We start from the raw sequence: 21,143 nt of genomic DNA on the forward strand, positions 1-21,143 counted from the left end.
ATTCATTTATTATTATTATTTTTTAATCTTTCTCTTATTTTTTGTTATTGTTTTCTCTCTACCTATGGTGTTTTTTAGTTTGTGAAAATTTTATTTTTTTCTTTCTATTGATTTTAATGGATTTAACAACTTGAGAATTACATTTGGGACGTAAGCTCTAACAATGAATTTACATAATTGAAACGGATTACTTATCTTGCACAAAAGATGGTTGAGACAAAAAAAGATTAGATACACCATTTAGTACACTTGCTTATGACACTAGCACTAATCCTACATGTTGCGACTGCAAGTGTAGAGAGTATTTTTTATTATGAATATTATGAAAAATTGATTGGTTGCATATATTGAGAAGAGACGTTTTTAACAGTATAGATGACTTGGTTGGCCCGCAATGATTTCAAAGCATGAAAACTCGTTGAGGATAATTTATGATTGTAATGAATAAACAATATGATTTTTGATGTTTTGTTATGTCTTGAATTCAAATTTTTTATTGTTTATATTTTGTGAGAGGCCCTCACGCATATGAAATTCTGGTTTCACCACTGATTAGGTAGATAAATATATTAGAATTATGGTTCACTAAATAGTTAAATTTGCTTCCTTTTTTAGAAAAGAACAAAAATACTTTGGATTCTGAAAGAGATTTTCCTTTCATAGTGAATAACGCAAAACTTGGCACCACCCCAAGTGGAGATTAACATTGTCCGTAAATAAAATAAAAATATAAAAAAATTGAATATAAATTTAAGAGACAACGTGGTGGAAGAGAACGCGGGTCAAAACTTGCGTTCTCCTTCCATTTTCATCCACCGTTGGTTTCTTTCTCTCGTGTGACATGATGTCACACCACACATCATCTACCGTCGATTCTAAAACGCACGCCCCTTCATCTACCATCCATATCTACCACCCCTTCACGCACACGGTACACGCGGCTCTATTAAATCAGATGATGATATCTCAATTTCGTTGGTGCGCTGCTGCCGTTCACATTGAACGAGGCAGATTCCCACACGACGTCGTTCCAGTCAACAATAATTGCCTCAAACCTTCGCCATTTAAATTCAGCTACCCCACTCAAAATCCACGCACATTTCATTCCTCCAATACTAGCGGAACTGACAAGAGGAAGAAGAAGAAGAAAAAAAAACTCATCGAACCATTGGCATATTCTTCTTATTATTATTATTACAGAAAAACCCCAGAAAAATTAAGAAATTACATGGGTAGCCAGGGAAGCGAAGAAGTAGGGTCGTTTGTGAAGAAACCCAGATTTCTCTGCCTCCATGGATTCAGAACCAGTGGAGAAATCATGAAGAAACAAGTGGGTAAGTGGCCTGAATCTGTGCTGCAGAAGCTCGACCTTGTATATCTTGATGGGCCTTTTCCGGCCCTAGGTAAATCTGACGTTGAGGGCATTTTTGATCCTCCTTATTATGAGTGGTTCCAATTCAACAAGGTAAAAGAAAAGAAAAAAGAATTTCCCAGATTCATCCTTCCCATTCTGATTTGCTGTTTTTTGTTTTTCTGTAAAAGGGTAAGTTTTGAATAAAATTTTTTTTTACGCAGGAATTTTCTGAGTACACAAACTTTGACAAGTGTTTGGAATACATAGAAGAGTACATTATAAAGCAGGGACCATTTGATGGGCTAGTTGGTTTTTCCCAGGTATTTATCTTACCACTTTTAAAATCCTTTAATGGGGTTTTTTTTTCAATCAATTGAGAGCAGAAATTCGGATTTGTGACCTCTTTTAATATTCAGATTTAATTTTAGCAATATGTGTCCATTTTTCATTTCTAGTAAATGCAATTTGGAAATGAGATATTGAAAATCACAAGATGATGATGGTATTGCATTCCTAAAGAAAGAAATTGTGTCCAAATCAAAAGCCCTATAAACGCCGTCCCTTTTTAACTCTTTTGATCACTAATTGGGTGGAAATGAATAAATGCAGGGTGCAATATTGTCGGCTGCGCTGCCGGGGCTACAAGCGAAGGTATACACCAGAAGCTATAAAATTGAAATGCAGGGATTTTGACAATAATATATTGATTTGTGGGGACTGTTGTTTTGTTTTGGCATATATTTTTATTGTAAATTTATAATAAAATTTTGATTTGTTTTGCGTTACTCTTTTTGCCTTGCTTGTAGGGGTTGGCATTGACTAAAGTGCCTAAAATTAAATTCCTCATCATAATTGGAGGGGCCAAATTCAAGTCCCCAGCAGTAGCTGACGATGCCTATGCTTCTCCCATTCAATGCCCGTCCCTTCACTTTTTGGGTAATTTCTGTTTTTTTTATTTGGTCAAATTTCCAAATGCACAAAGAAAATGGGATTCTACATTGATGACGTATTTCAATCAACAATTCAGAGTGGTTTATGTATGTGAACAGCTCGTCAGTTTGTTGGGTTTCTTCATTGCAGGACTACTTTATTTAATGTTGTCTACGCACGTGTGAACTCTGTTTTGTTCCTGAATTTTATATCACAAGACCCATTTCAATCAACGGTTCATAATCATTCAATTTGATTAGTGATTATTTATCAAAGTGTGTTATGTGTTTGTAGGAGAGACGGACTTCTTGAAGCCATATGGACTTGAGCTATTGGAACACTGTGTAGAACCTACAATCATTCATCATCCCAAGGGTCATACAGTCCCTAGGCTTGATGAAAAGAGTTTAGAGACCATGATGAGCTTCATTGACAAGATTCAAAAGGCATTGACTGAGAAAGACCAACAGTAACAATAATGCAGTAATGCAGCATTTGAAGATTCATTCTGGCCATGCCCCTTAAATCTTTTTTTTTTCCTTCAATACGTTGGTGCCATTTAAAACCACATTTACTTCCCATGTTGTGTCAAATTTAATTTCATTAGAACAATATATAGAGTTTTTCTGGAATTATATTTGGATACTCCTCAGTTAGGATCTTCCCATCCTCATGCATTGTGAATCATCGACGCCGTATGCACTTTAGGGTTGAGTCTGCAACTCTATTGTGCATTTCCGCTCAGCTAAAGACCCAAAAATGAGAACTCAGACACCAAACATATCTTAAGTTAAGACATATGCAACCGCTTAAAGTATATGACAACTTAAAGACAACCAATTGTACCAGACGTTAACTCTGATTCTAGTAAAATCTGATACATCATGGTGTTAATTTTTGGAACCACACGCCAATATCCCGCTTGATCACAAGTTAGAGTTAGAGAGATAATGGGATTGATGAGGGAGTAAACCAATGTGAACTTGTGGGAAAAAAGAGTTCTCCATATAAAAAGAAATGGGCATTGATCCCACCAAATGGGTTTCGCCTTCTATGTTGGAAAATATTTTGGTTGGATCTGATCAAACATAATCCTGCAGTCAGATGAATGTGGTGTTCATAGGTTATAATTTTTGAGTCATTTGGTCAGCGGATTTAGCTGGTAAATGTGGTGCTTCTTTGAAGGAACCCATCATTCATCTCTCCACCAATGTGATATGTATACTAATTTTCAAATTTCCCTCGACATCACTGGTGTAAAGTTAGGAGTGACAATTTTTGTCAACGGGATTGTGTTTGTGTTTGATAGTAGTCAATATTAATTAAACTCGTTTTATTTGTGCTAAATGACTCATTACTAAACTATTCCGTATATAATAGTATCATGTTCACGTTGACTCACATATATTGTAAAATGAAAGCTACTTAAGTATGATACTTGCAAAACTATAAGGAAAAGCCTATAATCATACCATTACTCATACACATGAGAAAATAAATAATTCTATTCACCTAATACTAGTTTAAAGTGCTTATCTTGTCAAAATCAAAATTTTTGTGTTCGATATTAACCTGATCCGTCTATTATTCATATTAACATGTATTAAATTGAAAATCTTACTAATTTTGTGTCGAATTTGAATCGTGTCGTGTCAAAATTTGTCACATGAAACATGTGGTTGAGTTTTGCAATGGCTTACACATGTGATAATTGCTAATTACACATCAACAATAAAAAAATATCACATTCTTAAAAGAAAAAATAATAAAAAAAGGTGGTTTCTTTTGAATGACTAGACACTTAACCGCAAGCCACAATAACTTTGCCTAGTCTATGTACTACAAGTTGTGGTCGGTCGTTTGGAGCTTAACACTAAAAGGCAACGTCACTGTACCAAAGCCAGAAACTTAAGAAACCAAAAGGAACACTTGGCCATCACAAATTCACAATTCACAATTCACTATCAGAAAGAAGTGGAAGAAGAAGCGATGCAAAAGAAGCAAACGCTGCTGCTCGACCAATGTGGCCATTGGCACGCAGGAGCAGAAAAATGACACGTCTCCTCTTCTTGAACCAATCACTCTCTTCCAATCCCAAACCCATTTCTCATTCTCACACTTACTACAATTACAGCGTCTCTCGCTCTTTCCACAACTCTATCTCCAATCTCTCCTTGGTAAGCTACTAAGCCTCTCTCAATAAAAAGCTATTCTAACCTTAACCAGCAATTCAATGAATTCATATCGTATGTTCACCTTCTAGGCTTTTCTTCATCCAATTCGAAGCCCTGCAATTCGTGCTTTTTGTTCAAAACCCAGTAGCGCGGTGGGAGTTGGGTCACCACCCAGCATGACTGAGGATATATCGTACCTGACGCAGCGTGAAGCTGCTGAGATTGATGAGATTCTCATGGGTCCTCTCGGCTTCAGTGTCGACCAGTTAATGGTCAGTCTCTTTTTTGGTTTTTTAAGCAACTTTTTATCCTGGGTTCGGTTAATAGTTAATTATTTCACAATCCTAATCATGGGTTCGCATAAAGTTTCGTTTTTATTGACTTTGCAGGAATTGGCTGGTTTGAGCGTGGCCACTTCCATAGCAGAGGTAATGCTTTTCTGTTCTCTTCTCTCTGTCAATTGAGATTAATTGAATATGAGCTCATTGTCTTTGCAGTTTGTTATGCTATTGTTTCCTTGATTTTGCACTTTTTGATTGGTCCTGTTATTGATGATGATCATGCACATTCACGAATTCAAATTGTAATCTTTAATTTGCTAATAGAAGATGTGTTATAACGTTTCCCTCTCATTATGACTGAATGGTGTGATATTTCTAGCATTCTGTTGAGATGCAATGAGATTATTTCATCTAAGTATTCTGCAATACGCCACTACCTACTGCAATGTTCATTTAGTGGGAGTGAGGAACTTCATTCATGTTATATGACGCTTTATTTTTGTTGCTTGATTTATTCGACAGGTCTATAAACCGAGCGAGTATAATCGTGTCCTTGCGATTTGTGGCCCTGGAAACAATGGTGGTGATGGTCTTGTGGCTGCTCGTCACCTGCATCACTTTGGATATAAACCATCTGTTTGTTATCCAAAGCGTACTGCTAAGCCTCTTTATACTGGTCTGGTTACTCAAGTATGGAATAGAACTCAAAGTTGAAAACTCTTTGAATGTGGGGTTATATTATACATATATATGGGGGCTGTTGGATTTTCCGTGGAGGCTTGTTTTAGAAGATATTCTTATTTGATGGAGTAATTTTGCAGCTGGAATCACTGTCAGTCCCATTCATCTCAGTGGAAGATCTACCTTTGGACTTGTCAAAGGACTTTGATGTTATTGTAGACGCAATGTTTGGTTTCTCATTCCATGGTAATTACTAAATTTTTGTTTTGGGAAAATTATTTTTTTCTCTATGTAGTCACCATGCCAATACAATTCTTTTTTCTTTTTTTCTTTTTTCTGACACAACCACTCTGATTCTCGTTCGATTATTGTCTTGTGTGTAAAAGAGCTGTCGTGATAAATAGGAAATACTTTACATTTATCTAAAAACTCTGTGAACATATGAATAGTGGATGCCTGAAATTGCCAGGCAATCTCTCAAAATAATGTCTGGGTTGTTATTTCTCCCTGGTGCTGATTTTACTTGTTCTACAGCTTGATGACATCTCAATTTTTTCCCTTTTGGATCATATATTGGAATTCAACTTAGGTAATTCTCAGTGCATTCATATTGGACCTAGTAAATTCCCACATATTCAGTTCATTCATGTTTAAATTGAGATGTTGCTATACACTAACTTTTTAAGAATTCACTGCAGAAGATAGTTCTGGTGTTTTCATAGGATTAACTTTGACATGCTCAATTTTCTTAGATAAGCCATTGTCCTTTGAAAAACTCTCAATTCGGATTTATGGGTCTATTCTCTTTTTGTTCATGTAGACCCTGACATCTGACCACTTGATAAGTCTCATCCAGATTATAAATTCTTCACTCTTGATGATTGTGGTATTTATTTAACTGCCTACATGGTATATCTAACTGCATTCATTTGTAATGCTTCAGGTTCCCCAAGGCCCCCTTTTGATAATCTGATCCAAAAGCTTGTTTGTATAAATAACTATAATCAAACACACCAAAAGTCTTCCGCTATTGTCTCCATAGATATTCCATCTGGGTGGCATGTTGAAGGGGATGGTGGTGCTGAAGGCATCAAACCTGACATGTTGGTATGTTCTTGAGGAACACCTCAATTGGTCTTTCCTACACATCATTGCACTTTTGATTTTTGTTTAGAAAATTTGACGTGTATTTACATGTATATCTATATTGTTTTATTTATAATGAACAATCTTGTTGATGAAAACTTGCTACTTTCCAGGTTTCTCTGACTGCTCCGAAGTTGTGTGCAAAGAAATTTTTTGGTCCTCACCATTTTCTGGGTGGTAGATTTGTCCCACCATCTATTGCTGATAAATATAAGCTTCGTCTTCCACCATATCCTGGAACTTCTATGTGTGTCCGAATTGGAAGGCCAGCACAAGTTGATATATCGGCTCTAAGAGAGAACTATATTTCTCCTGAGTTTCTCAAGGAACAGGTGGAGGCTGATCCTTTTGATCAGGTACAGATTAGTTAAATGCGTAGTTGATTTCAATTTTATCACATTTAGTTGTAAAAGGTACAGATTAGTTAAATGCGCAGTTGATTTTGATTTTGTCACATTTAGTTGCAAAGCTTCCCCTCATATTTCAAGCCTTTAACTATTTTACAGTTCCGCAAATGGTTCGACGATGTAGTGGCTGCTGGTTTGAGGGAACCAAATGCTATGGCCTTGTCAACTGCTAGCAAGAATGGAAAACCGTAATATCTGTTTCCTTTGTTACTATGTCTCTTTTATTAATACTAAGCTATGTTTCACATATTGTTCTTGCATGTTAGACGACATTTTATTGGTTTCACTATAGTTTTTAAATTTCCTTCTCTGCAATTATCATTTTGGATTTCCATATGATTTTTCTTATTCATATATATGACCTGTTGATTTTCTATTAGTTTACTCAACATAATTTAGATTTTTTTACAGCTCATCTCGCATGGTATTGCTCAAAGGATTTGATAAGAATGGTTTTGTCTGGTTAGTATCTGTCTTTTTATTTCTGTACATACATCAACAATGCCGTGAATGGTGTTTTTCATTAAATGATTGTAATATTCTTAATTCAATGCTATTAATGTATGCAGGTACACCAACTATGAAAGTCGAAAGGCACATGAATTGTCTGAAAATCCTCATGCATCTCTTCTGTTCCACTGGGATGGTCTTAATCGGCAGGTAAAACGTGTTTTCACTTTAAGACTAGTTATTTTAGAATGTTGGGCATATAGTGCTTGCGTGCATGGGTTACACCCACTTATCTGTTTTGGCCTGATGTAGGTTGTACCTCCTTGGTGCCTTTTCAATAAATGCTTTAAATACTGATACTAGAAAAACTGGGTGAGGGAGATCGTTTTTGTTTACATATCCATTCCCTTTGCAAAGTAGAATAATGGTGATTTTCTGGGTAGAAGAAAACCACATTAGTTCACATACACCTGATCTCGAAGCATGTATGCCATATCCTAGTTAGCTCGGCTCTATTTTAGTGGAGGGCTTGTTAGGAGTTCATAAGACCAGATTGGTGGGTATCGCTAAGTCTGTGTAGTTGTTCTTTGTTTTTGGGGTCTTGTACCCCCTATTTCACCCCCCAAATAAAAGAAGTCACAATTGCATCCCCCCTTTGCTAATTGCTTTTGAAATTTCAGTAACTCTGATGTTACTCGCTCTGTAAATTTGGAATACTGATAGTGAACTTAAGTATTTTGTTGAGAGTACTGTTGCTTATTTTTCATTCCTTTTAATGCAATTATTCTTTCTTCTTTTTTCTTAGGGGGGGGGAAGGGGAGGAGGAGGAGTTTGTGTTCCTTGTATTTTTAAAAAGGGTTATCTAGGTGCCTTTTCTGGATTGTGAGTGTTTGCTTCTTTTTCTTATTTCTAGGCATAATTAGGTGCCTTCTCTGGATTATGAGTCCTGTTACTTTTGGACACTTGTCACCCTCAATTAATAGTGCAGTTCGGATGTGATCCTATATTCTGGCCCACCTTGAGCATTAGTAGTGATTCTGGGATTTCATCCTGGACTTTAAGGAATAGATTTTTGATTTACTGAACTACCAACGTTTGATCTAGAAGCAAATGTTTGTTTTCATGCCTTTGCACTACAGGGGCATTGCTCGTTGATGATGTTTGTGGATGAAGATCATGTCTTAACATTATCAGTGATTTGTAGGTACGAGTGGAAGGCTCTGTACAGAAAGTTTCTGATGAGGAATCTGATAAGTACTTCCATAGCCGCCCTCGAGGAAGTCAGATTGGAGCAATAGTTAGTAAGCAGGTTTGTTTCTTTCAAATTTCTCTGATAATCCTGAACACTCGCGTGACGGAATACATTCATTCTTGATTGTTGCATAAATTTTGAAGCTCGCAAGTTTTCTTTAAGAATCAGTAAAAAATGTGAGAAAATTTAAACTAATATTGTGTGATCAATAAGGGAGATAATTAACTTCATTTGGCGAAACTCGTCTTCATATTTCTTCAACTCTTTTCTTTCCAATTTTATCAAACCAAATTTAGTGTAATTGCACTGCCACAGACTGTATTTCGTCAAAATTTAAACCTACCACCAAAAAATAAATTACAAAAGCTTAAAATGTAAAACAAAGATTACACAGTAGATGGGAAGATAAATGTGAAAGATTTTGGATGACTGGGTGGTTCATTGGGTAAAGGTCGTTTTGTATTATTAATTTTACTATTATTCCATTTTTCGTTCTCTATTTTACTGATACTATTAATTTTCTATAATAATATAAATAATTTGCATCTTCTTCCTCCAGAGCACTGTAGTTCCTAGAAGGCATGTTTTGTATGACCAATACAAAGAGCTAGAGGAAAAGTTCTCTGATGGGTAAGTCATTGGCCCAATCCCCTACCACCATCTTATATGCCGTGGACTATGGGTGTAATCTTTGCAATGTGTTTACTTTCCAATCAGAACAACCTTTAAGTAAAATGAAACAGATTTGCATTCTTTGTATGCAATATGAAATTAAATTCCACTTGTTTTTTCTGTGCAGAAGCATAATTCCTAAACCTAAAAACTGGGGAGGATACAGACTTAAGCCAGAGCTGTTTGAGTTTTGGCAAGGCCAAAAGTCTCGCTTGCATGACAGGTGGTTTCTATCCCCTTTATGATGGGTGGTCTTATTACATTGCTTTTTCAATAGTATCTACAGACGGCTTGTAACAAATTAATGGAGCAGATATGTGCCTAAAACATCAAAATATTTTGGTGTCTGTATCATGGATACTTGAAACTTAAATAGAATTTATTCTTTCTCTGGATTGGATATGAACTGTTACTCTGATATAAGTTGAGTTGGGTTGGTCCAAACCATTTGGATGGATTCAGTTGATTCTAGCAAACCTTTGGGTTTTGATACTGTTAGTTTATTTCAAAAAAGTTATCTTAAATCCTGTTATCTTGTATACTCTTACTTATTTCAAAGATTTTTCTTTTCTGTGGTGGTCTTAAATAGAAATCTTATTATTCCATGATTTGTTTATCATATTGTTGGAATCTGAATACTTACATACATTGATCATATGTTGTTCCCCCCCCACCACAGAAAGAAAAAAAAACCCAAAAGAACAGCGTGTAGTTAGCTCAAAATTCTGAGTGTAAATTATGTTTTCTTGATAGGCTGCAATATTCTCCCAAGGAGATCAATGGACAACAAGTGTGGAAAATTGAGCGGTTGGCTCCCTGACGAGTATTTTCAGCATCTTCATTGTGAAGTTCTTTCAGGGTATTGTCTACTATATAATTACGGCCCCTATTATTTTTTCGTTGTTCTCTTTCTTCCATTAGCAACCAACATCCATGTGTAATGTAATGGCAGGTAAGTTACGAGCATGTACATTTAGAATGGTGTTGGTCTTATTCTGAAGGCACACTCTATGCCCAAAGTAAAAATTTGTTGTTTGCCTTATGGATAAGCATCAAAAGTCATAAAATAAAACAATTGAATATATTACACATGTACTTTGTTGGGTTGGAAAATTGTTTGCCAAGATGGAGCATATGTCCTCACTTACAAGGCACCATCATCCAATCATCCATATGGTATTGAATTCTTTTGCCATTTTCTACTGTGCTATAGTATTCTGTTTCCAATGAATGGAACATTTTAGACTAGTTATAAACGATTTGGTGAATCAGGTAGGCATGAATGGTGAACTACATTGTTAAGGGTATACGGAGATCTGTGCCAAAAGTTTGGTACAGTACCATTCTTGTATGATGAAATGTATATGCTTGGAAGAAACAACTCAAGTTTATTTTGTATGTTCTTCAAGAAGTTTCGTTTTGGACTTGGGTTTTGGAGTTCCATGAATCAGCCAGTCATACCTAAAACACCTATTTCTCCAGTGTAGTGGCAGTCTTCCATCTAGCGCCTATAATCTAGTCACACTGCCTGTTCTACCTCTTTTTCTAATACTTTTGATCAGGTAAGTCTTAGCTCAACATTTGTTCCTTTGATATGAAAATTTTAGAGGCATCACCTGGGCTTGAATGCAGGAAGGGTGTTTGAATTTAGGTTAACTGTTCTTTTTTATGTAAAGGAGGTCAAGAGGGGAAGATGAGGTACAAAGTTACGAACTTCCACCCAAGTATGGGGCAAATGCTCACTATCGCTGGAGTTATTGGAACTATAGACTGACGAATTTTGGGAGATTTCGTCACCATGTCTTTTGTAGCAAAAGTTATAGGATAGGGTGATCATATACTCGCGAGGGTGATTGTGAGAGGGTTTCAACCTTGTCATTGTCTCCTCACGAGGATTTGTCGAGGTTTAAATGTGATGACCATCATTGAACACAGCCACACTTCATGGGAGCTTGGCTGCAGGTCTGTATTTGGAGTTCCAAGTGTGACAGTTTGTCACATGCAAGATGGAAATTGCTTTTGCTAGTGGATCAAAAAGTTAACACTGTTGCTATTCAAATTTCATAATTGACTAACAAGTATTTGCCGTTGATGACCACCACAAGTACATAATTAATAACAATTTATAATTTTAAAATCACAGTGGCGCAAAAATTAAACAGAAAGAAAGGAGAAATTCTTTTTGCTCTTAAGAATATTTAAAGCCCTTGCTAAAATCTTAAGCTTTTGGAGGTTTGTTTAATGCATGCTTCTTGTCAATTGTGTTTGATCATGCTTTACTAAAGTTGGGAGACTAAATTTTTGCAGACTTTTATGGGAGCATGATAGTCTGTGAAATGGTGGACAAAGAATTATTGAGTTTGTTTAAGTTTAAACTCTCCAAATTGCTTAAAGCCTACTGTCTTTGTTTTTGGAGGCTTCCTAATATTAATATAGCTTATATTTGAGTGTTGTGGTAGTATGATCATGATTTCTGACCAGAATTTGGCTCCACCATGAAAATAAATATATACTTAAAAAAAACTAATTATTTTCAAGGATCTTTTGACCAGCTGAGAAACTGAAGGCTGACACTTACTTTATATCATTCAAAGGCCAATTTGATGCAAGCTGACCACACCACTCACTTTTTCTTTTGAAGAAGAGAGGTGGGTTGGGTTGTTGATTTTCCTTCTTCTCTATATATGAATGGAAGAGAAGAGTAAAAATATTCAAAGGGGACTCTGACTGTGCCATGTTTACACATCACCCACAATATCACAAAGATCCTAAAGAAGAAGGAGAAGAGGTGGGGAATTTTTTTGAAAAGAATTCTAGAGGAGAAATTATTAGAAGATTCTCTCTCTCTCTCTCTCTCTCTCTCTCTCTCTCTCAAATCATGCACCTAAAAGGGCCTGGGCCTCTTTTGATATATTCCACAAGTGGGCAAAGTTGTTTTTATCAAAACTCATCAAAACCACAAGAGCATTTTTCTGATTATATCAATATTTCTACTACGCCAATTGCTAATGGATATAGTTGAAGGCCATTGACCCCCCCTGAGAATGTCTCTTTGAATGACCCCTCAGCAGCCAATTTGCTTTGCGAGTGGCCACGTCCTTAACTAATAGTTGATAATTCGTTGGAATTTCTAATTGCTAAAGGATGATAATGTGTGTAAGCAAGCACCTATGGGCTGTATGGATAAACCCTCTTTGTTTTTTTTCGTTTCTAACCGCTCTTAATCATTTGAGATATAAGTCCTTTTCTAGTATTCTTTGAGTTAAAGAACGCATTTTTTAAAGAAAAAAAGAATTAGAAAACATTTTTTTATGAATATGTATAAACACTAGAGCTTCTAATGAGTGTTTTCTTATGTGCTTAGGGAACTAAAGAATAACCTTCTCTTTTTTTTTTTTTTGAAACTTAGCGATATATTGCATTCATTGATCAGGCACAGAGGCCGTTAGCCAAAAAGGCCAGTATAGAGGCCGTAAAGACCAGTACAAGAGCCGAAAAGGCCATAGCAATAACAGAGACTGATACCCATTTAGGGTTGATACAAAGGTGGACAGTAGTCCAGAGGGGGAGGACACCGGTAACATTGGGACCTCCAGTCATGGCCACAGGAGGCCAGAGAGAACTAGTGTGGACAGTCGTCCAAAGGGGGAGGACACGGGTAACTTCGGGAACTCCAATCATGGCCACAGAAGGCCAGAGAACGATCGGTAAAAAGACCGCGAGCCAGGAAAAATCCGGCATAGAACACTAAACGCCAAAAACCAGACGCCTAGGCACCCAAACTAGAATTAAGGATATCCTTGATCAACAGAATTAAGAAATATTATTTGTGAAGAATGGGAATGACCCCAAACCTTCAGAAGTCTTTTGTCGTTAGCCCAAAATTCATACCTCATCTACACGAGAAATTATACCACTTCAAGCTAATTTCAACATGTTGCTATTATTTTATAGTGAAAACTACTGCCATAAAATTAGGATGACGCAGTAATAGAAAAACCCAAAACCCAAAACTTGGATTCTGGCGAAGAAAACAAATGTGAAAATTACTGACATAAAACTTGGTGAGAAGGAATGGTTTTTATGATTAATATTTGGAAAGCTGAATTGAAATTCAGATGGTAGTGCCCAATAGCTTACATCATCATTGTGGGTGTGTGGATTGTGGATTGGTGTACCATTTTCTTGAGCTTTCAAAGGAGTTGAAACTTTTTTTTTCCTTTCAAACAACTTTTGAATGTACAAAACAAACATCCAAAGTGGGGTTCAATCTTATCTCCAATAGGAAATTATAGTGTCCCTCACAAACACAAAAACAAAAAAAAATTGAAGAGGTGAGGGAGGGCCCATTATTCTAGAATCTATGAGAGAGTGCCACGTATGCCCCCAGACACTCTCCTCCATGGGGGGCACTTTGTGTTGTGGGAAACTGACCCATTTGGTTTGCTTGATTTCCTATGTATTATGACCTTTGGGTGAGCATTAAAGGAATATTAACGGTTTACTATATGACTTGGTTGTATCTTTTTCGGAATTATATGGGGCAGGCTATGAATTATTGGCGATTCTCACACTCTTTTGATACAAATTATGGTTCCGAGAGGGCCAATGCAGTTTAGTCCAGTGGAAAAGTACCTTGATTTGTAGACTAGTGGTCTTATATTCTAATCCTCATGACACCTTGGGAGTGTGTTTGAGAAACTCTCTCAGTCTTTTTTCAAAAATCTAAACTTTAGTCAAATGTCTAATCTTCTTTAAATGATGCTTCAACTCTCTTTGAATATCAAATTTGGCTAAAGTTGCACTCGAAGCCCCATTTGATAAGAACAAAACTTTATCAAACGCCAAATCGAAGCAATCTCTTTTTAACTCGCTTTAGGGTTATGAGAATTTCATTCTTTCAAATTAAGGAACATATGACACTATCTTCTTTGTCCAACAAAAAATATCTTTGACTTTACCATTCTCTCTTTTTGTTAATGAAATTCTAAATATATAACGTCTGAATTTACAACTCGTTTTATGCTCATCATGTCATCTTTAAATTAGTGATCGGGATCAAAGTGTGCATATGGGTGCATGGAATTAATGCAAGTGATGAGCTAATCATATGTTTATGATCATAATCAAGTATTTTACATCCTCCATCAGTCCATCCAAGTGGAAGCCAGATAATAGGTTTAAGTCTAAACCTAAAATTTGTTTGTATGTGATGGTTGTGCCCACAATTTCCAAGAGAATTCGTTATACATCTTTTCTTCAACTTTGGAGTTTGGAATTGGCGTCGATCGGCCTGTTAGCATATGCCATGTTTGGCCACTGTCTCACTGGCTTTGCCAATTTATAAATTTATATACATGTTGCACGTGAATAAAAAGTAATATGCCAAGCTTAATTAGGATACCAAACACCATTTCAATAATATTTATAATTTATATTATAAGTTCAATTATGATTTAAAATTAATAACCAAGTTTTCTGTTCAGCTAAAATGTCGGCAACCTAATGTTAATATTAAAATGTAATATGGTCACCTCCATGATCGGATCCAAAGTTTTCTTTATGCTTATGCTAAGAACAACCCAGAACTAAATTATATAGTAAAACCCCTAGCAGACATGCGTGTTTAAAAGTTATATTTCCATACTTGTTCTTTAGAAATATTATATGTTAAAGACGGGAGATGATTAATCACAAACATTAACTTCACGATAAACATGTTGAATCATAATGTATCGAAATTATTGTAAAAGATAATTGAAATATTCGAGATACAGAGTTTAGTGGTATCTAACTCCCTCCTATAACTTACATCTGCACATGAATCGCATATGAGTCAAATAATTATCGAACCAAACCAAACTTTTATAAATAAAAAAAAAAAAAGAAGAAGAAGTTTGAATAAGGTAACAGCAGAAGTGAGATTATTAATTACAAATTTATATAGAAGATTTTTTGTGGGTTGAAAACTAGAGAAAGAAAAGTATGCTGGGAAAGAGTGCAAAGTAGAGAAAAATAAAAACAAAAAACAAGATTTGTTAAAAATGAAAGGAAGGGGCATACTTTAGTGGTTGACCTCGTGCTTAGTTCAGCCATGAATGTGCTTAACAGACAAAAGTTTAAATTAAAATAAATAAATAAAAAGCCAAAAAACCCTAACCCTTTTGGCTTCACCGACTTTTGTTTTTCTTTTTTTGGGTGGTTTTTCCACCACACCACAAGCACAAGCAGCACCCACTATCCACCACTTGAGTCTTCTCTGGACTTGAACACCTGCCATTGCCATTTGGATGGGTTTTGTTGTTTGTTTGTTTGTTTGTATTGGATTTTAAATATAATTTAAACTTAAACTTTGTACGTTAGCTTCTTCTCTCTCTCTCTGTGCATTACTTTAATAACAACAACAATGATATTATTGTTAATAAAACCATGATTATTTATAATTAAAGGGTGTAACTTTCATATTTTAATGTCTAATTTTAATTAATAAAATAATAATTAATGGTATCCCCCAGCAAGCTCTCATGCCGTACACGTGACCCACACACTCAATGGTCACTTTGGTGGGCCACACCTTGATTTGGGTCTTCTTCTTCACCAATCAGCCACCTCCAAACAAAGCTCCCTCAACTTTTATTATTATTATTGTTATTAAATATTAATTAATAATCTATTTAATGTGTTAATGTGTTTGCTTAGCAAACAGTATAAGCATGTGCTAAGCAAATGGGGGTTGATGGGTTTGATGAGGTGTGTGCTTATTTCATCCAGGACCATTTAATTTGGTGAAGTTTTTTATCTAAAAAATGATGGGTTGATGTGTGCAAAGTTGGTGAGATGGCTCAATCACAAGGGGTCGTTTAATGTATTGGACGGCTGAGATTGATTGATGTGTCACTCCTCGTCCTTGTGTAAGGTCCCCATCAGTTTTTTTGTTTTTCGTTTGCCCCACTTTTTTTTGTTGTTCACTTTTTCTCTGGGGACAAGGACGGTTGCTCGAAAAGAAAAAAAAAGAAAGAAAAAAATAAAAGCAAACTTAGAAGGAATGATACAATCAAAAAGCAAAGGCTATCATTCTTTCATTCTTTGGCAGTGGTCATCCAAGAGACTATTCCCACCATATGCAATGTGGATAAGCAAAAGTACTGGAAAAAACTTGATGTTCTTTTATCGTTTCTATGGAACGCGCGCGCACACATACACACACCCTTATCCGTAAGCAAATCAAACTTCAATTCAAGATCTTCATGGATCGTGGTCATGACGATCCAGGAGACATGGATGAGAGAGAGAGAGAGATGAGAGAGATGCCAATCCTTTGGTTTGAACCCAACATTAGGTTGAGCTTCCAATGGCTCGACAAGAAAGTAAAACAAGCTTTGCTTGAATTGAAACAACTTTTTTTTCTTTTTAATTTTTTTTTGGTCTGAACCCTTTGTGTTCCAAATCACTTGATCAATTGCACAGTCAGATCCCACTCTGATGATAAGTTTGCTTTTACCATCTTGCTAAATGGAATACCAACAACGAAGGCAGATAAATTTTTCTCTTCTAATTATGAATGAGAGATAGAGAGATAGAGAGAGAGAGAGAGAGAGATGGTGAGTTATTGGACTTCGCTGCTTTATAACGCAATCACGGGGGTGTGACAAGTCATCAAACTAGAGGGTCCCCACTCCTAACTATATACAGGTCATACCCAAAATCAATAATGCAATTCAACAGCAAATCGTAGGAGCAACCAAACCTGTAAAAGCCAGTTTTTTTACTCATCCCAAATGGTTTTCTCCATTGACCAGAAATCTTGTGTAAGCATGGTGATTTATATTGATCAGAGGGTTCTTTTTTTCTTTTGGCTAAGAGATTAGAGGAGATGATGCATTCAATTTATCATTCCACATTCAAGGGGGAAAAAAGAAGAAGGCCAAAGATGCAGACCTACCAAGTATATATATGGTATATGGTCCATGCATATTTTGGCATTTATTACCCATATCACATTGGCTAACAATAACAATAATAAATTCAACAGTCAGGTGCTACAACAACACATCTGAAAGAAACAAACACTTTGAAAGAGAAAGAGAGAGAAAGAAAGAGAGAATGAGACAGATGTATCAGTTTAGGCATTTAAATCTCACCAGCTACAGCTTAAACACTAAACTACCATTTGAATAAAAACTAAACAGACTAAGCTCTCTTCCTTTACTTCTCTACTGGTGGCACACAAGAGGCTAGAAACGTGGAAATTCAACCTGTTCCGAATATCCACTCCGAGAACTATCTCCATTTCCTGGACAAAAGATAAACAATATGGTTCCTTTGAAGATGGATAAATTATCAATCTCTAATCAGCGCAAAACCCTCCCTCCGTTCGCCTCTGGCAGCCTTTGTTTATGATCAAATGAATATGGAAGCAAAAACAAACATTAAATTTAGAAGCGTACCAATACAACATTGGATAATCCAATACCTCACAGAGGCATCCGCACCCCTCCTCCGAGTTCTCTTGAAGAACCAAAGCAAATAAATGTAGTCTACGGTGCTCCTTTGAATGCCATTGCACATGTGGTGCCTGATTGTCACTGCAAAAGCCCAGCCCAGGACCAGAAGTTGTTTAATTATCTTTTGTGCAACAGCCACCTCGCGGGATATATAAAAGTCACCCGCACAACACTTCTTCCCCCCAACCCCGAAAACAAGGGTTAACTTGCTCAGATGCCGCCATAATACAATTTGAAACAACTTCTAAGTGCAAAGTTTATAGGATCTCAACAAACTTTGGAATATCATCCCTGGCTCCCTCAAGGGATCGATACATGTATAGTATATCAACATTCTCAGGCTCACCCGTGTCTTCCTCCTGTTCATTTTTCATTACTTCCACCACTAGGCCGGGAAGTTCTCGAGAAATCTCACGACAACCTTGGCGAGTTAACGTACACGAAGACATCCAGAGGAATCTCATATTGTAATAGTGATGCAAACCAGAGCGCAATGCTGTATCCCCAAAAGGGCTATCCCTGATTTCAAGCTTCTGCAAATTAGAGCAGCCCTCAAGGACATGTTTTAACCCTGTGTCACTGTCACCGGCAAAGGCAACTGAGAGAGTTCGAACCAATTTTCCATATTTTCCAATGTAACTGAAAGCTCCATCAGTCAGTAAACCAGAGACAGCAAGGCGGGTGAGCTTCTTGCAGTTCATAACAATTGCTCCAAAACCTTCATCCATGGACTCACCGGTAACATGGTCAGGCCGGTGGCGCCCCATTATACAGAGACGAAACACCACAAGATCCGGGCAATTATTTGACATGGCTATCACAGCTGCATTTGTCATACGTTGGCAGAAATATAAAATAGATCGCAGTTTTCTACAACCCTCAGAAATTGCTTGGAGACCCACCTCAGAAACAGGACCCTCAATATCCTCCTGAGCATTAACTGGGAAAACCCGGAGCTCACGCAGGTCCTTGCAAGTTCGAGCTACTGCCTTAAGTCCTTCATCGCATATTGAATCAAGTACCTGCATGAAGATACAAAAAGTAAGCTCCACAAGCCAAAGTTCTCCAAAATGCTTTAAAATAAGTACATAGAGCACATACCCAGAAGGTCTGGAGTTTGTGGCAGTGGCATATGACTGATTTAAGTTGTTCTGCATTGATATTCGCATAGCTGAAATTCAGAGTGGTGAGATTACCACAAACAGGGTTAATTGCAGGTAAGTAATCCAGCAAGATTTCCCTGAACCCAGATAGATACACTAGGGATTTGCAAGCAGCAAAAGCAGAGCGATAATCCAGTTCTTGATCACCCTGAGCCATGACCTCTGATGTATTGAATGAACCTGTTCCTAAGTGTGTGAGTTGGGGCGCTCGAACCATCAGACGGTATAGCTGCCCAATTGGAACAAAGCGGTTCAAGCTTAGTTTCTTCAGGGAAGGTGACCTAGCCACCAGCTTCTCCAATGCCTCGAAATTTATGAGGCATTCTACACATTCGAACATCAGAGATTCAAGACAGGTTTGACTCTCCGGAAAACAACATATCCAATCCACATCATCGTCCATAACATCAGATTCAGTCAGATCAAGCACTCTAAGCTGTCTGCAAAATACAACATTATTAACCTCAGTATTGGATCCCCATTGCAATATCACATTATCTTAGGCACCTTATTGATAGTGGGTATTCAATTGCTTCATGCAGGGGAGAAAAAAGCATTACTTTGGAGATTCAAATACTTAATAAGGGGAAATAGAAAACCATTACTATCCACACAAACCCTCAAAACCGTAATGGATCTAAAAACACTAATCAGATCCAAACAATACCCATTAAAGCTTCAGCCTGTCAACTCCAAATCCAATACCCATTTCACGGATCTAATCAACGACTGTTTACGCTAACCAAAACCCATGAATTTAACCTGAAACTAATTAAAAAATTAGCAAAGTACCTGCACTTGCTAGCGACCACGGCGAGCCCACTGGTCCCAAACCCATCGCAGCAAACAAGAACAAGCTCTTTAAACCCAGGAAACGACTCAGCCAAGAGGGCAAGATCGTCATCCGTCACAGACATGCGCTTAAGGAAGAGCTTCTCGAGCCAAGGGTAAGCCTTGGCCATGGAAGAGACCCATGGCGCCAAGTGGGCCCCCCAATGGGCCGGCATGAGGTTGAAATCGGCGAACCGGGGCTTCCCCTTGATTGACACGGCCCGGACCCGGGTGAAGCGGGCCGTGGCCCGGCGTGGAGAGACCGCATAGCAGTTGCCGATGAAGAGCTCGGATCGGGTGAGGGCCTCCGCACGGTACCACGACTTGCAGACCAATGAGGCGGCGTTGCGGTCGCTGCGAGAGGTGAGGAAGCATAGCACGTTTTCGAGAACGTTCTCGAGGACTTGGTCCGAGTAGGGGACGCTGTACTCGATGGAGTTTCCGCCCGACCCGGATGACCCGGATACTCCGGAGCAGTTCCTGGCCTTGTTGGAGGCGATTTGACCGTCGATGAGATCAAACGGCGGAGATCGGTCGTCGTCCTCAGACATTTGGGATGAAGAGGATGAAGGGATTGAAGGGTCCTCCCCCATAAGCCCTTCTCTCACTCTTTTTCTTCTCAGTTTCGCTATCAGTCTCTGAATTTGGGATGATCTGAGTCTGGGTGTTTGATCAAATACAAATATCAAAAACAAAAATCGAATCTTTTCTCTCTCTTTTTGCTGCTGTTTTGAATTTTTAATTCAGATCATGTTATGGGCTCTGGGAGAGTGAATTGGATTTGGGGGTTTTGATGAGAGAGAGAGAGAGAGGGCGAGATAGAGAGAGAGAGAGAGAGAGAGGTGGGTGTGATATGCAGAAATGGAGATGTGGGTTGGGATTATTTTAATTGGTCACAAGGGAGAGTGAACAGTAGGGCTCTGCTGTCTGTGTCTCAGTGTCTCTGAGCATTGGGATTCTCCATGCCATCTCTTCTTACACACACACTCTCTCTCTTCTCTCTCTTCTCTCTCTTTCATCTGTATTATCCAATGGCTCTCCACACTTCTCCTCCATTATTTGGGGGTTTTCCCCTTTACAAACCTTGTCTTTTTTCCCTTTCTTTATTTATATTATTTAGCTTCTCTTTTTTCTTTATTTCTTCCTCTCTTTTTCTGTTCTCTTCTTTTTCTTTTCTTGTATTAACTATTTGGCTAAAATGTAGCAATGTCTTGTATTACTACGTTGGTTAACTTGTCCCATCCCCCTTCTTTTGCTCTTTGAGAAAAATCCTAAAGAAAAATCCCTAGCCGCCCCCT

General features: G+C 37.5%; 3 protein-coding genes across 6 annotated transcripts; 2 read left to right on the forward strand and 1 right to left on the reverse strand.

The window, feature by feature from the left end:
• Positions 1-1,008: 1,008 nt before the first annotated feature.
• Positions 1,009-2,936, forward strand: LOC110751887 (dihydrofolate reductase). The gene is made up of 5 exons (XM_021952412.2): positions 1,009-1,465; positions 1,576-1,674; positions 1,964-2,005; positions 2,161-2,290; positions 2,579-2,936. Exons 1-5 carry the CDS (start codon positions 1,229-1,231, stop codon positions 2,755-2,757), a joined length of 687 nt encoding a protein of 228 aa, XP_021808104.2. The 5' UTR covers positions 1,009-1,228; the 3' UTR covers positions 2,758-2,936.
• Positions 2,937-4,189: 1,253 nt separating this feature from the next.
• On the forward strand, positions 4,190-10,460 carry LOC110751994 (pyridoxin (pyrodoxamine) 5'-phosphate oxidase). Of its 4 annotated transcripts, XM_021952568.2 has the most exons (15): positions 4,191-4,461; positions 4,548-4,730; positions 4,848-4,886; positions 5,262-5,429; positions 5,561-5,666; positions 6,364-6,527; positions 6,680-6,922; positions 7,073-7,161; positions 7,373-7,435; positions 7,543-7,633; positions 8,628-8,732; positions 9,235-9,305; positions 9,475-9,570; positions 10,101-10,206; positions 10,300-10,460. In XM_021952568.2, exons 1-14 carry the CDS (start codon positions 4,306-4,308, stop codon positions 10,165-10,167), a joined length of 1,641 nt encoding a protein of 546 aa, XP_021808260.2. In that variant the 5' UTR covers positions 4,191-4,305; the 3' UTR covers positions 10,168-10,206; positions 10,300-10,460. The 4 variants fall into 4 exon arrangements, 3 of the variants coding, with proteins under 3 accessions (XP_021808260.2, XP_021808259.2, XP_021808261.2); XM_021952567.2 differs by having other exon boundaries at positions 4,192-4,461; positions 10,101-10,460; XM_021952569.2 differs by having other exon boundaries at positions 4,194-4,461; positions 7,385-7,435; positions 10,101-10,460.
• A 6,795-nt stretch (positions 10,461-17,255) lies between these two features.
• On the reverse strand, positions 17,256-20,918 carry AFB5 (auxin F-box protein 5). Its single transcript, XM_021952480.2, has 3 exons — positions 19,807-20,918; positions 18,953-19,454; positions 17,256-18,873 (listed from the first exon to the last, which is right to left on the reverse strand). Exons 1-3 carry the CDS (start codon positions 20,436-20,438, stop codon positions 18,109-18,111), a joined length of 1,899 nt encoding a protein of 632 aa, XP_021808172.1. The 5' UTR covers positions 20,439-20,918; the 3' UTR covers positions 17,256-18,108.
• Between the last annotated feature and the right edge of the window lie 225 nt (positions 20,919-21,143).

The sequence above is a fragment of the Prunus avium genome, chromosome 1 (genome assembly GCF_965620075.1).
Source record: "Prunus avium chromosome 1, drPruAviu1.hap1.1, whole genome shotgun sequence".
Classification (NCBI taxonomy): domain Eukaryota; kingdom Viridiplantae; phylum Streptophyta; class Magnoliopsida; order Rosales; family Rosaceae; genus Prunus; species Prunus avium.